General features: G+C 38.5%; 1 protein-coding gene across 2 annotated transcripts in view; it reads right to left on the bottom strand.

Annotated features, from left to right (window-relative positions):
- Btbd9 (BTB domain containing 9) overlaps window positions 1-15,721 on the bottom strand; it is a 341,406-nt gene that overhangs the window by 299,226 nt on the left and 26,459 nt on the right. For both annotated transcript variants that reach the window (XM_042684270.1, XM_042684271.1), the window contains exons 3-5: window positions 14,318-14,681; window positions 12,093-12,357; window positions 767-986 (exon numbers count right to left, since the gene is read on the bottom strand). In XM_042684270.1, coding sequence (XP_042540204.1) covers window positions 767-986; window positions 12,093-12,357; window positions 14,318-14,681 — 849 coding nt within the window. The remainder of the gene's footprint in view (window positions 1-766; window positions 987-12,092; window positions 12,358-14,317; window positions 14,682-15,721) is intronic.

The following is a 15,721-nucleotide window of genomic DNA, read 5'->3' as shown; positions in this document are numbered from 1 at the left end:
GAGGATAGAGGTTCAAAGTCAGCCTGGACAGGAAATCAACAAAAAGCCAGAAGTGGAAAAGTGGCTCAAGTAGTAAAGCACTAGCCTTTAGCAAGAAAGCTCAAGGAAAGCACAACTGACTTCAACCCCAGGACCAGTACAAAAAAAATGGGGAGGGGGGCAGAGAGAGAAAAAAGATGAGATCAGCTTTTGGTATGTAATCTTTACTTTGAAAGCCACATACAGGTAGAAGTTAAAAAATGCTAGGTAGAGCTGAGCACCAGTGGCTCATGCCTAGCTACTCAGGAGGCTGAGATCTGAGGATAGCAGTGCAAAGCCAGCCAGGCTGAAAAATCCTTGTGAGACTCTTATCTCCAATTAACCACTCAAAAACCAGAAGTGGCACTGTAGTAGAGCACTCACCTTAAGCACAAACTGGCTCAGGGACAGCACCCAGGCCCCCTGAGTCAAACCCTACAACCAACAACAACAACAACAACAAAAAAAAAAACGCTAAGTAGATCCAAATTTTAACAATAACAGTTGAGATTACTAACAATTTTGATATGCTTTTCGATATTTTCTATGCTTTCCACAACAAACACATATTCAGTTTTATAAACAGTTTTAAAAACTGTTTTTAAAAGGAATATAACCTTAACTCTTCCCACAGAACTTCAAGAGAAATGTAAAAATGATCATAAAGAAATAAACTGAAATCTGTAAAACCAAAGTGGCCGACCATGAAGTCAGCTAAGTTTCTCTTTATGTCACATAAATGACTCACCTGCTGTCTCGGTCCCACAGGAGTATCCGTATGTGGTTGATGATGGATGGCTGACCTAGCTTAATCTCAATGCCTGAACGGCAGTCATCATCAATTGGGTGCCTAGAAAACCCATGATCCAAATCATAATTTTGAGTGTCACCATCGAGCAAGGCAGACTTCAGCTCCCCTTTTACAACCTGGGCTCCATACTTCATAGTTGCAATGTTTTCTTCTGGTACTTCAGTTAAAAACAGAAAAACAAAATTAACGGTTACTTACAAAATTATTATTCATTTAAAGAAAAGGATATAATTCTAGCATTCTAATTGATTCTGTTATCTGCATTCAATTTTAAAGGGTATAGCCATGTCTATAGAAATAGAAGATTTGGAAATGCTGATGGGGTTTAACATACCATGTAGAGTCTAAATGTAATGCCACTGTCAAAATCACAATGTGCCAGGACTAAATGTTATAAAGAAAAAGCTAATAATATTAAGAAAAGCATGTACCAGGAAATGCAAAAGAACTCTGTTGAGTTCATATTACTAGCTTGAATTTACTATCTACTAGACAAAAATAGCTTGTAGGATGACCTGTGCTGCCATCTGGACTGAGCACAATATAAAAAAGCAAAACAAGTATCTGAAAAAACAACAGAGAGACAGGTTTCAATGTAGCATGGCTGTTAGGTCATACACATATATGCTGAATCAATTCAACTACTTTTTTTAAAAGATAATATTTAAAAGAAAATATATTTTACTGCACTTCAGACTTTTTTAATGGAAAGTCAAAATCAGTATAACATTATTAAACCTTTCCCTCTCCAATATGAAATTTAAGAAGTACCAATTGCACCTGGGACTTTGAAGTCTTCACACTTCACAGCTCCAGAAAGTGTGTCCCTTAGGTACTTTCATTCTAAAACCAACTCTCCATGGAAAGTCAAGATGCTGTGTGTTAAGGAATCACAGTTTAACCATAACCATGACTCCATCTTTAACTAGGTAGGTCCCTTGGCGAAGTTTCTCTCTCAACTTTATTTCTTTTTTTTTTTTTTTTTTTTTTGCCTTATGTCCCCTAGCCTGGGCCCCATGAGGAACATCCAGCCTGCAGGCCATACAAGGAGCACAAAATCATTCAGTACATGGCAGGACAGACATACATATTTCTCTTCAGCTGCCTTACAGCCATCTGCCTGTATTGATCATTTTGTATGGCCCATAAATGTTATATATATCCAAATGGCAGAAATAAAGACTTCCTACCCCTGCATAGGCTTAGAAGTTTAAGGACTTGGGATAATTCTCGTAAAGTACATAGCATGGTCTTTAAATACAAAAAACCAGCCATACCACTATTGGGCATAAATGTGAAGGAGTATAAATCAATATCCAAAGAAGGTACTTAAATACAAGTATATTGTATACAAGCTTACTGAAACACTGCAACACCCTTCACAAGAGCCAAACTGTAAAATCAGCCAAGGTGTCTCACACCAGAGGAGTGGAACACACACACACACACACACACACACACACACACACACACACACACACCATGAAATATTATACAACCATAAAGAAAAATGAAATCATGTCATTTGAAGAAAAATGGGTGAAACTGGAGAACGGCACATTGAGTCAGATAAGCCAAGTTCAAAAGCCAATTATCATATGACTTTACTCATCTGTGGAAAGTAGACCTAAAAAACATACATATTCATAAATATGCATGTCTATACACATACACAGAACATGACTGTAACTATGGGACTGTGGCAGGGGTAGGAGAACCTCCAGCCCATGGACTATATAAGGCTGAAAGAATTATTTGGTACATAATGTGTGTCATCATCTGCCCATGGCCTATATTGATAATTTTGGCAGGTGGCTCATAATAATGTTAGCAAAAAAAAAAAAAAAAATACCCTTAACAGAGAAAAGGTTCCCTACCCCTGTGAATGAGGGAAAAAGGAAAGGGAAAGAAAGATAGAGGGTGAATAATGTCAAAATATGTATGTATGTATGAAGATGACATAAGCAACTTCAATAAAAGCTGTAAATCAATATGGGGCTTGGCGGATGTGAGGAAAAAGAACCCAATAGAGAAGGTTATTCAAATTATAATATATGCATGTCTGACATACCAAGGTGAAACCTCCTGGTACTATTAATACATACTTAAAAAAAAGAAAATGAATGACAAGAAAGTAAAACAGGCTCTACTCAGGAACTGGGAAGGAAGAGAGCTACAGGAAAGGGAAAATGAAGATGTATATGGTCAAAGTAGTTTATTTACACATATGAAAATAGAACAATGAAACTTGTGGAAACTGTGCTACGAAGGGGGAAAAGAGGTAAATGGAAGTAACATGAGTTTGATTAGGATAATCTGTTTTTGTGCTAGTCCTAGGGCTTAAGCTCAGGACCTGGGCACTAGGCTAGTGCTCTAACACTTTGAGTCACAGCCCCAGTTCCAGCTGTTTGGGCAGTTAATTGGAGATAAGAGTTTCAGGGAATTTCCTCCCTGGGCTAGCTTTGAACTGCAATCCTCAGATCTCAGCCTCCTAAGTAGGTAGAATTAATCATGTGTGTATATAAATACATGTGTGTAGTTCAAGCCCCACAACTGACAAAAACTAAATAAATACGTGTGTGTGTGTATGTGTGTGTGTGGTAAGAACTATGAAAATTTGTAGGCTGTAAATATAATCTGAATTCTCAGGGTTCACACACTTTGGCTATGTGCTTTGCAGGGGAGAAAGTATAAGTTATAGCAGGCTATTAGGAAGAAGACTTAAGTAATTCATCATTATAGAGTTTTGGGAAAACCGGATTTTAGAAAAGAGTTTTAACAAGGACAGGTAGAGAGTGGCTCCAGAAGAGGACAATAAATGTAGCTGAAAAAGTTGAGGTCTGGTAGGGTTTCAGTAACTAGCAAAAGACTGAAGCAAGTAAGCAAAAACAAACAACTTCCGTCATGCTCAACTTCTTACCATCAGAAGCTTAAGTGATACAGATTTAGAACTTTCTAAGGTCCATTAGCTTGTGATAATTACCCATATTCTTCCAATCTAGTCAACCTTCCATGATAAGTACTATATGCTACACGGCCACTGCTCTGAGAAGTTCACAACATTAACTCCTTTGATTTACTCCTGTAGCAGTCCTTTGAGTACAGTACCACTATTTCTACATCCATTTCACAGAAGAGGAATGAAGGCAGAGGAAAGCCCCATGGGCTTATCTAAGATCATGCAACCCACAAGCAGCAGAGCTAAGATCAGGACCCAATACTACCACCATGGATACCATTTTTTATGATCTTTTACCCACATTCATGAAGAATTTATGATAGAATGAACATACTTTTTCCCTCTTTCTAAACCCTACCTTCCTCTAAATGCACTGAACATATGAAAAAGCTAAACAAAATCTAGACTTGAGACTTAGGCTCTAGTACTCACCACCCTTGAGTAAGGTCTCAGTCTCTTTGTATCTGCTTTCTGTTTGTTTGTTTGTTTGTTTTTTTTTGGGGGGGGGAAGGGGTCCGGTCGTGGGACCTGTACTCTGGGCCTGGGCGCTGTCCCTCAGCTCTTCAGCTCAAGGCTAGCACTCTACCACTTGAGCCTCAGTGCCACGTCCGGCTTTTTTCTTTTTGCTTATGTGGTGCTGAGGAATCGAACCCAGGGCCTCAGGCATGCAAGGCAAGAGCTCTACCACTGAGCCATCTTCCCAACCCCTGTATCTGCTTTCTCATCTAAAAAAAAAATTACCTAACTACCTTATAAAAATTACACTACAGAAAATGCTGAAGTGCTATATACTGTATACAACAGTCACTCCATACAAGGTACTGTGAAAGGTACTGGGATTTCCTGATGCCCCAAGTAAGAGCTTCAAAGCTGTGCTTTTCAGATATCAATCATGTATAGCTACTTGATAAACTGTGTGTGTGTGTGTGTGTGTGTGTGTGTGTGTGTGTGTGTGTGTGTGTGTGTGTGTATTTGGTATAAGATGTGGAAACACAGTCTGCCACTGCTGACCAGTGGAACCCTCTTCTCTGATTTTTTTTTTACCACCACAAGTCATGAATAAGCCTCAGAGAGGAGCATCATGTTCCAGATTTAGAAACTGATGATACATTTTGATTTTCTCTTCAACATAAGCTTCCTCAGCATCAAAATTTATCAAGCTAGGAATAATATACTACGCACAAGAGTTTCAAATGACTATAACTAAAGTCTAAAATAGAAATGAAATTTCTAGCACAAGTCTGTTTTCTCTTGAAGTTTATTTCAAGAGTACTTAAGAACTATTTGAGCCATTCTTGATAGATGCATTCCCTGAGAGTATCTTTCACTGCAAAATGAAGAACATTTATACAAGTGGAAATTCACTCATGGTAACTAGAATGTGACTATCTTGCTGGATAAAAATATAACTCCAAGGCTGGGCACCTGTGGCTCACGCCTGTAATCCTACCTACTCGGGAGGCTGAGATCTGGGGATCATGGTTCAAAGCCAGCCCGGGCAGAAAAATCCGTGAGACTCTTATCTCCAATTAACCGCCAGAAAACCGGAAATGGTGCTGTGGCTCAAGCAGTAGAGCGCTCGCCTTGAGCTGAAGAGAGCAGGGATAGAGCCCAAGCCCAGAGTTCAAACCCCATGACCAACCAAAAAAATATATGTATATAACTCTAAGTATTTTTTTTGAAAATCTATAGTTAAGTTGCAAACTTCAAAAGAAAAGTAATCCTGAAAAAAATCAAATCATAAAAAATTCAAACTCAGGAGGAAAACACTAGGAGAAAGCAAGGGAAGGGGTAACACTGTCCAAAAAGAAATGTAACTGTAACCTCTCCCTACATCACTTTTATAATAACAACTTTTTAAATTTTTTAAAGAAAAAAATTCAAACTGTAAGTACTCTTAGTTCCCATATTTATCTATCAGTAAGAAAACTAAAAAAAGGGGCTGGGAAGGTGGCTCAGTGGTAGAGCGCTTGCCTTGCATGCATGAGGCCCTGGGTTCGATTCCTCAGCACCACATAAGCAAAAAGAAAAAAGCCGGAAGTGGTGCTGTGGTTCAAGTGGTAGAGCGCTGGCCTTGACCTGAAGAGCTGAGGGACAGCGCCCAGGCCCAGAGTACAGGCCCCACGACTGGACCCCCCCCCAAAAAAAAACAAGAAAAAAAGAAAACTAAAAAAAATACAAGATGGTAGGAATTAGCCAAAATAATAGGTAGCAATCGTAAAAATTTTTTGCACTTGTAATTTTGCATTTTACAACTACTAGGGACAAAAAGAGTTTTGAAACTCTAGCTAAGTAGAAACAAGTTAATCATTAGATAAGAAGAACCAAAGTACCTACCCCTAGCTACCCAGGACCAAACCTTGAATGGTGCTGAGCTGACCATCTTATGTTTTTCTTATTCTGCTTTATATTATTTGGGGGGGGGGGGGGGGAGTCTGGTCGTGGGGCCTGAACTCTGGGCCTGGGCGCTGTCCCTCAGCTCTTCGGCTCAAGGCTAGCACTCTACCACTTGAGCCACAGCGCCATTTCCAGCTTTTCTCTTTTTGCTTATGTGGTGCTGAGGAATCAAACCCAGGGCCTCATGCATGCAAGGCAAGCGCTCTACCACTGAGCCACCTTCCCAGCCCCTGTTTTATATTATTGTCTTTATTCAGACTATTATATATAGATGGACATGGTCATTCACCTGATGGATTATTTGGATCCATACCATGTCTACCCATCAGAATCTCCTTACCTAGTTATGTAACCCAAATCATATCTACTCCCAACCTTTCTCCTCCTGAAGAAGGTATGGACCCTCTCTTCCTAAAATACTCTCCAGTAACCACAGCATTACAAATGACTTCCTCGACAGCTCCTGTCTTGCTTTACCTTTCCCCAATATCCTCACTCTCTGAGGTCTTCTTCACCCAATTGACAAGACTGGTATTCAAAACATGCAAAACAGAAACAAAAAAAAAAAATCCAGACAGGAAAATCTATGGATGAGTACTGGCTTCATGAGACAAAGTCCAGCCATCTGGTCTAGCTTAGGCACTAATTTCCCTCAGTAACTGTAGACAGGTTAGCAAGAAAAACACAGAGAGCTAGATGGATCTTCATGCTAAGTATTTAAGGGGAGAAAAAAAAAGTCTTAAGCTACTTCCTGTGTGTGGTTCACCACAGGACTCTCCCTTAGGAGTGTGCTTTTTAATGCAATAACATCTACAGACAACAAATGTTTCTACAGAAAAACACTCAATAGAGATGATTTATGAACCCCCCAATTAGTAAATGATATATCCCCATCACAACAAACAACAGTTGAGAAGGTACAATAACAAAAGAAGTCAGAATTTTTAAAGGTTCATTGTTGTTATTACTGTCTTGCTAAACAGTTAAGACAGCTTAGAAGAAATGAATTCATCTAGTCGAAGTCTAGATTCACTCGCTATGCTAAGTACTAGAAAATATAGGCAAAAATACATAGCTAAATACATAGTTTTCCAGAATCTCAGTCTGGTAGAAGCCAAGCCAGGTAAACCAAGAATGACACAGCATCATAGCAGCAAAGATCCCTCAGCCTGCTGACTAGAAACTATGGGAAGAGATCCTGAACATATAGGACAGATTTTTACACACACACACACACACACACACACACACACACACACACACCATTAGCCAATAATTTGCCTTAGCAATACACTGGGGCAAGTACTCAACCAAAAAAAAGTATTCTCAGGACAGAATCTGTAAATATAGCTCTCTGCTATAAATACGCAGAAACTAGAAATTATTGTTCTCTTTCTCAAAGTGTAAAAAATGAGTTACACAAAACAAAATGCAACTCAGCCTTCATTGAAAAAGCACTAATATTCAAGACAGAAATGTTTCCATAGCTAAAATAAAACTAAACGCTAAAGAAATGAGGTAGGTATGGCCAAGCACTGGTGGTTCATGCCTGTAACCTAGCTACTCAGGAGGCTGAGATCTGAAGACCATGGTTCAAAGCTAGCCCAGGCAGGAAAGTCCATGAGACTCTTATCTCCAATAAACCGATGGAAAACCAGAAGTGGCACTGTGGCTCAAGGAGTAGTGCACTCGCCTTGAGCTGAAGAGCGCAGGGACAGCACCCAAGCCCAGAGTTCAAGGCCCACAACCGAAAAAGAAAGGAAAGAAAAGAAAAGAAAGAAAGAAAGAAAAGAAATGAGGTAGGTATTTCAAATATCCTAGAAAAAAATAATTTCACTAAAAAGCTAATTACCTTTCCCCAGCTATATAGATAAATGCTCATCATTATATATACCTATAAAGAACCAACTATCACTCATAAGTTAAAAACATCCTCTGAATACTCTTTTTCTCCCCCAAGGGGGAAGAAAATCTTTGTAATGTAGTAAATTTCGGGATATGCAGCTGTAAGAAAATAAAAATTCAGTAACCAATAGTAATGTACTCAGAGAAAATGCATTAGTGTCTATGCCCATAGTTCAAGAGAGGGCCACTTTGAATTCCATAAAAAGGCCTTCAACATACTAAACATAGTCCCAGGGAAGAGAAAAAAATGAACCAGTAAATTCTGTCAATAATTCCAAAATAAACAGACCTATCTTTCCAAATCCTCAAGCCCAGGAACATGTCTAAAATGTTATTCTCCCTACCCCCACACAACCTTTACAAGAAAATAAAAAGTAGTCATCTGAATGTGTGGATATTTTAAATAAAATTTATTTTAAAATAACCTATTTTTAAAGAAAAATAATAACATTAGAAATAATTAGGCTTCCTTAGTATTGAACTATTTATTTTACTAGTCAAATACTTGAAAAGTCAGGGAGAAAAAGTCCTGCTGTTTAATCATTATTCAGGTTTAGAAGTTCAATAAAAGATTTCCAAACATTTTCATAATCTACTCCCTGGCTCCTTATAACTTACTCCAAAATAACACTAATGAATAATTATCACAGTAAATATGTTTTAAGAGTTAATAATCTCAACTGGTTGATACTCCTTTCATAAATAATATCACGGTTTATTATAACCCAGGTCTTATTATGCTGACCAGCTGATCAATTCCAACCTCACAGTAACTATGTAAAGTGTCCAAAATAGCTCACTCCTGAAGCCGTATCTCAAGCCCATTCCTTCAATGAATCCCTTTCTAGGGCAGCTCAAATCAAATAAGATGGGGGAAGGGGAAGGGAGTTACATAAGAGGATTTGTAAAGTCTAAAATTAACTACTCCTCTTGCTACCTCTACAGTCTCCCACTCTAACCAAGACCTCAATTCTTCTGACCTCTTCCAACCTGTTCTCTGTAGCTTCCGTACTACTTTCCTACGACCTTTCATCCCAGTTTACTAATCAAATCATCAATACATTACATATTCTATCTTTTCAAACATCCATGTTCTAATTCCCTGTTAGCCAGGATTCTGCCCAAACTACTCAGTAACTCACCACAATGTACATCCAAAAGTCCTCCCAGCAGCATGACCCCATTAGCCACTCCTCCACTTAAAAGTACTCTCCTATAATTACCCTTTATAATGCTCCTCTGTCTTAGTTGGAAGCTATCTTCCTACTTCTCCAATGCTTCCTTCTCTACCTTAAATTCCCTAGAATAGATTTTCTACAAGTCACAGGCTTTGTTTTTTCCTTCCTACTCTATATTATGGCTCAGGTATCAACTCTTTCTTTCTTTTTTTGTCTTTTTGGTGGTATTGGGGTTTGGAACTTAGGGCCATGCTACCACTTGACCAACACTGCCAGTTCCTTCTCACCTTGGTTATTTTCAAGGTGGTGTTTTGGTTTATGGCTAGGCTGGCCTGGACTACAATCCTACTATTTGTGCTTCCCTCTGTTACTGGGATAACAGGCATGTGCCAACTCAGCTGGCCATTGGTTGAGACAATGTCTTTCGAACCCTGGGCTAGCCTTGAACCACTGTCCCCTAATTTCCATCTCCCAAATAGCAAGGATTATAGGCTTAAGCCACCATACCTAGCCAGGTTTCAATTCCTTATCTCTAGCTTTGACTGCTTCTGAAACAACAGCAATGTGTATCCCATTCCTATTATATCTTTCTCTGAAGTTGTTGTTGTTATTGTTTGTGTTTGGGCGGGGGGAGGGGGGGAAGGGGGGTGCCAAGCATTCAACCAGTACCTGCTATCTGCTATTCTGTATGTTAAACTGCCAAAATACAAAGACCTACAAAGATCATCCCTGCCTTCAAGGATCAAAGACAAATAAAGCAAAAAAGCTTAAAACAATGTAATCAATGTGAAAATTCCCATACAGATGTGCAGAGATAAGGAAAAATGAATCAGTTATATAAACAAGCTTTCTATGTTGAACTATATACATTTGTAGACACATTATTTCAATTAATTCTCACAACATATGAAATATAAAACTAAAACTCCTTAAAGTAATTTATGACCAGATCATAAAAGTATTGTGACGAATTCAGGTGCAGAAATAAAAGTTTTTTGGCTCCTAAACCTATGCCTTTTCTACTACGTCTAGAAATAGACCTGATGAGTCAGGAGAGAAACAGACTAAAGATACCGATTTGAGATCAATTAGTATGTCAAGTATATGTAAAGCCATGGTCAAGAAAGAGATTGCTCAAGAAATAAGCAGGAGATAGAGCCTATACCTTAAGAATCCTGGAAATATTAAAACATGATAAACTCCAAAACAAGTTTAGCATCTTCTTTAAGGAAGTACCATATTTAATTAGCTGTAAATCATACATTTTTCAAATTTTAGCACTTCTGAAGTTGGGATGTAGACATTGTGATGTGTTGCAGCAGAAAGTTGAGAAAATATGGTAACTTTATTCTAAACTTAATCTCCAAATTTAAACCCCTTATATCACACCAAGATGTACTATTTTTCCACAATATTCCTTCTATATATTTATTTTTATTTATTCTATATATTTATTTTTCAGTTAAACCATTCTGGTTTAAAACCGTATCAACTGTGCAGAGATTAAATTCTCACTTCATTGGTCTTACTAGCTCTGTTTTTTCCTTTGGGACAATCTTTACAAACCACTGTACACAGGTGATTCCCTCTCTTAAAATCAGCTCCTTGCTACATATAAAGGAGATTTAAGGGGCTGGGAATGTGGCTTGTGGTAGAGTGCTTGCCTAGCATGCATGAAGCCCTGGGTTCAATTCCTCAGTACCACATAGACAGAAAAAGCCAGAAGTGGCACTGTGTCTAGTGGTAGAGTGCTAGCCTGGGCAAAAGACTCAGGGTAAGCACCTAGACCCTGAGTTCAAGCCCAAGGACTAGCAAAAAAAAAAAAAAAAAAGGAGATTTAAACTGTTTCATGATTTGGCTTCAAGTGACCTATACACTATTATGAACCAATATAAACCTTCTGTTGTAATCAAAATACTCTAGTCATGGTTCCTCATGCTTTGATTCCCTTCAAATCAAACTCAAGTTTCATAATCTACATGAAATCTTCCTCCATCATCCTAAGGCACTCTTCTGAATTTCCACAGCATGTACCCCTCTTGAAAGCTGCTAAATTTAAATTACCACAGGTGTTATATTTTGCTTCCATGATGAAATTTAAAAGTTCCAAGACAGAGAGAGTATGTTTTGTACATATGCAGCATAGTTTAGTAGTAAATTACATGGCCTCTGGAGCCAAACTATAGGTTCAACTCAGAGCATCTCACCTTTCTGTCTGACACTGGGCAAGCTATCTAATTTCTCTGTGCATCACTTTCCTCATTTATAAAATGTAATTAAAAATAGTCCCTGAAAGGACTGTCAGAATTACATGATCATGTAGGAACTAATCTCAATACACCATAAACATTTTGTGTTAATTACTATTATTTTTTCATTGATAAGAAAACTCACAACATAAGTGCTAGAAATGCTCTGTTAATATTACTTATTGTGGCTGTTATTTGGAACATCAAGGTTTATATTACCTAATAATAAGTATGAAGCGTGTCCTTAGTACTTGCTTGATGGAGAAAGGGAGGTAAAGCCTTAACACAAGAATAAATTTTTCAGCAAAGTGTCTTTTTCTAACATTCTGCAGAGCAATTGGAGAAATCCATTCCAGAGTGGCAAGAAATACCTATTGAGGTCTGTAATGGCTACGCAATATCAGGAAAAATGAACTTGAGGATGTCAGGAAAAGACATGCTACAGAAAACAGCGTTATGTGTTTATGGTTTTGTGTATATCATGTATACAAGCACTGCAGTTCTCCGGCTACTTTTGAGAATGGCATAAAATGCAAGCAAAAGTTCTTGGTGAGTTAGGGAAAACAGGAACTTACTGAGCATGCCTCTATAATTGAGGTCCATATCCCGGCTCTCCGATCGTACTTTAATAGCATCCAGAATAGCATCAGGAGACAACAGTCCCGAAGGTCTCACAACATTCAGAAGTTCGGTGAGGCTCATCAGAGGTAAACGAACAGCCTGCATGATTTCAGCATGATCCTCCTTTGAATTGTGCTTACACCAGTTTAACAAGGCTAAGAAAATATCTTTTTCAGGGGCTGCAAATGAATCTCTTAACACGATGTTTAAAAGTGCTGCCTGAAAAGGATAAAGAGAAAAACCAGTTATGATGGGGCCAAATCATGTGCATGATCAATCAGTAAACCTTTACAGAACCATTGATATTACTTATATTTAGACAATTCTTTTGACCCTCTTATTTCTTTATACTTTGTGCCAATACTCTCTTGACCCTTACAGCTCTGTGAATATTAAGAAAGGATGGTAGCGCCTTTCTTTCCTGCCCAGGCATTCTGTACCACTACATAAAAAACTATTATTCTAAACTTAACCCTTTCTAATACCAATCTCAACAATCTTGCTTAAAATATCAAAGTGGAGTGTTATCAACGTATTATTTTTTTCTTTTGGCAGTAATTTTGTTTGAACTCAGGATCTCATGTTTGCTAAGTAGTTGCACTACCACATAAGCCACTCCATCATTCTTTTTATGTGTTCATTATTTTCAACATAGGGTCTCATTTCATATTCAGGCTGGCCTAGACTGCAATCCTATTTCTACCTCGTCCTGGGATGATAAGTACATAGTACAGCATCTAGCCACTGGTTGAGATGGAGTCTAGAAAATGTTTTTGCCCAGGCCAGCCTTAAATTGCCCCAAACCTTAACCCGATCTCTACCTTCCAAGTACTTAGTAAACAGGTTCTTTAGAAGAGTGCGTATTTGTAGGTCAATAAGGATACCTCTGGCACTTAAAAGTCAAAATATTTTGATTTTGCACTACCATTTTTTGTTGTTGTTCTCAGCTCCCAACACTGACTCCATCAACACAAGTACTACCTAAAAAATCTTGCCTGTAAAAATTAAGTAGGATAGTAAAAAATGTTTATACTCAAACTTGGCTTTTCAATACATCTCACTTGAGATATCCAACACATCAAGAGGAACACAAAGAAGAGAGAGACTACCACCACTCAGAGTTCAGAAAAGATTTGAGCAAGGTATTTTTACTTGAGCAACTGGGGCTGGGAAGGTGGTTCAGTGGTAGAGTGCTTGCCTTGTATGCATGAGGCCCTGGGTTCGACTCCTCAGCACCACATAAGCAAAAAGAAAAACGCCGGAAGTGGCGCTGTGGCTCAAGTGTAGAGCGCTAGCCTTGAGCTGAAGAGCTGAGGGACAGCACCTAGGCCCAGAGTTCACGCCCCACGACCGAACCCCAAGAAAATAAATAAATAAATAAATAAATAAATAAATAAATGCAGTAACTTAGAGACCTTTAATGATTTCTACTTTAGCAATTTTCCTCTTAAAGAACTATTAGTTGTACTCTCTATGTTCTCTATCAGAGAAAATGAAACCAAAAAGTGTCTGTAAGACCACAAAGAATCATATCTGTCGTCACATTAAAAACACTAAAGAACAATCTCTTTTCCACATAATCCACACCAAAAGATCTTTAAAACTGAGAGATAGGGGCTGGGAATGTGGGTTAGTGGTAGAGTGCTTGCCTCGCATGCATGAAGCCCTGGGTTCGATTCCTCAGTACCACATAAACAGAAAAAGCTGGATGTGGCACTGTGGCTCAAGAGATAGGCCTTGAGCAAAAGAAGATCAGGAATAGTGCCCAGGTTCAAGCTACAAGACTGGCAAAGGGCAGGGCGAGAAGAAGAAAAATAACAAATAAATAAATAAATAACAAGTCAAGCACTGGTGGTTCATGAACTCCAAGGATCACAGTTCAAAGGCAGCCTGGGTATAAAACTTAAAAAATAATCAGCAAAAAGCCATTATTCAAGTGGTACAGCACCACTGAGCTTACTCAAAGCCCTGAATTCAAACTTAAGACTGTGAAAGACAGAGAGAGAGAAAGAGAAAGAGAGAGAGAGAGAGAGCTCCAGGATGCAGAAATAGCGAAACCAGACAATCTCTTTGGTACCAATAATCTCTATTTCCTCAATCTCAGTCAATGCTGTATTATCACTATAAAGACATAAAGTAATAGATGCTTACAACAAATTACTTGCAGACTATTATATACCTTGGAAAGGGAGAGAAAACCTTCACTTGAGAGCACCTCCTGAGCATTTCTGTCCATGAATAAGCAGCACATACATGTTAACTTGGGAAGTGAGTACAGACTGGCAACATCAAAAGTCATACAGACATTCTGAATGTTGAGTATGGTACAGAGATACTCAGAGGTAGAATCTTCCAGCTCTGGAAATCCATATTTATGAGCCAGACTCAAAAAATCCAGCAGCACCTCCTCCTTCTCATCTGTCAGTGTTGCCCTCCCAGTGTAGATATATTTAAGCAGCATTGTGAATGCTTCTGCAGTGGTGTCTTGCAGAGGGATTTCTGCTTCAGGCTGAGACTCTCGCATTCCACCATACAGTAATGCTCTGCACATCAGAAGAGAAGAAATGTAGGAGTGAAATTTCAAATAGGATTTGCTGCAAAATACATTAAATAATTGCTAATAATACTATTTAATCATAAATTTGCTTAACAACGATCCAAGTAAAGAAACAAAAAGTAATCATCTAAATGGTTCTGCAAGAAGCCAGCTGGGGTATGACTCAAATGCAAAGTACCTACCTAGCAAGCATGAGGTCCTGAGTTCAAACCTTAGTACCACCAAAAAAAAGAATGATTTGTGTGTGTGAATGCACACCAATATTGTGTCTTGAACCCAGGGCTTCATGTTCTTGCTTAGAACTCTTCACTCAAGGTTAATGTTGCTGATGCTATATCATTTGAGCCATACTTTCACTTCTGGCTTTTTGCTTATTAACTGGGGATAGGTATCTCTCAGATTTGTCTTGAAACCTAGATGCTCAGTCTCAGCTTCCTGAGTAGCTAGGATTACATGAGCCACCTGTACCCTAAAAGAGAAATTATTTTAAAAATAATCTTAAATTAATTCCATAAATTCCATAATTTTAAATTAATTCCATAAAAACCAGGGTAAAGATGTCAAAGGTTAATAGGCAGTTTCAAGCTCAACTCTAAATGGAAGATATAAAATAAAAACAAACAACATGGGCTGGGAAGGTGGCTCAGTGGTAGAGTGCTTGCCTTGCATGCATGAGGCCCTGGGTTCAATTCCTCAGCCCCACCTAAGCAGAAAAAGCAGGAAGTGGCACTGTGGATCAAGTGGTAGAGTGCTAGCCCTGAAGCTGTCCCAGGCCCAGAGTTCAAGCCCCATGACTGACAAAAAAAAAAAAAAAAAGTTTTGTCTTGATTCTAAGAGCTATGAAACTTAGTTTCAGTAAATACTTAGAAATGTCAAATTTTACATCTAAGAGGTTGCTTATAGGTCCTAGACCTCAGTAGTCTGAAACCAAGAGGCATATATGTCCATTAGCTAATTGGAAGAGCAGCTTACCTACAACGAGAAGTCTATCTGCTAGTACATTAGTGTAACTCACATTAGTCATCT

This window comes from Dipodomys spectabilis, unplaced genomic scaffold (assembly GCF_019054845.1).
Source record: "Dipodomys spectabilis isolate Male_0828 unplaced genomic scaffold, ASM1905484v1 ptg000085l, whole genome shotgun sequence".
Lineage (NCBI taxonomy): Eukaryota > Metazoa > Chordata > Mammalia > Rodentia > Heteromyidae > Dipodomys > Dipodomys spectabilis.
The sequence above is the reverse complement of the archived record's forward strand: the minus strand, read 5'-3'. Positions and strand labels throughout refer to the sequence as shown.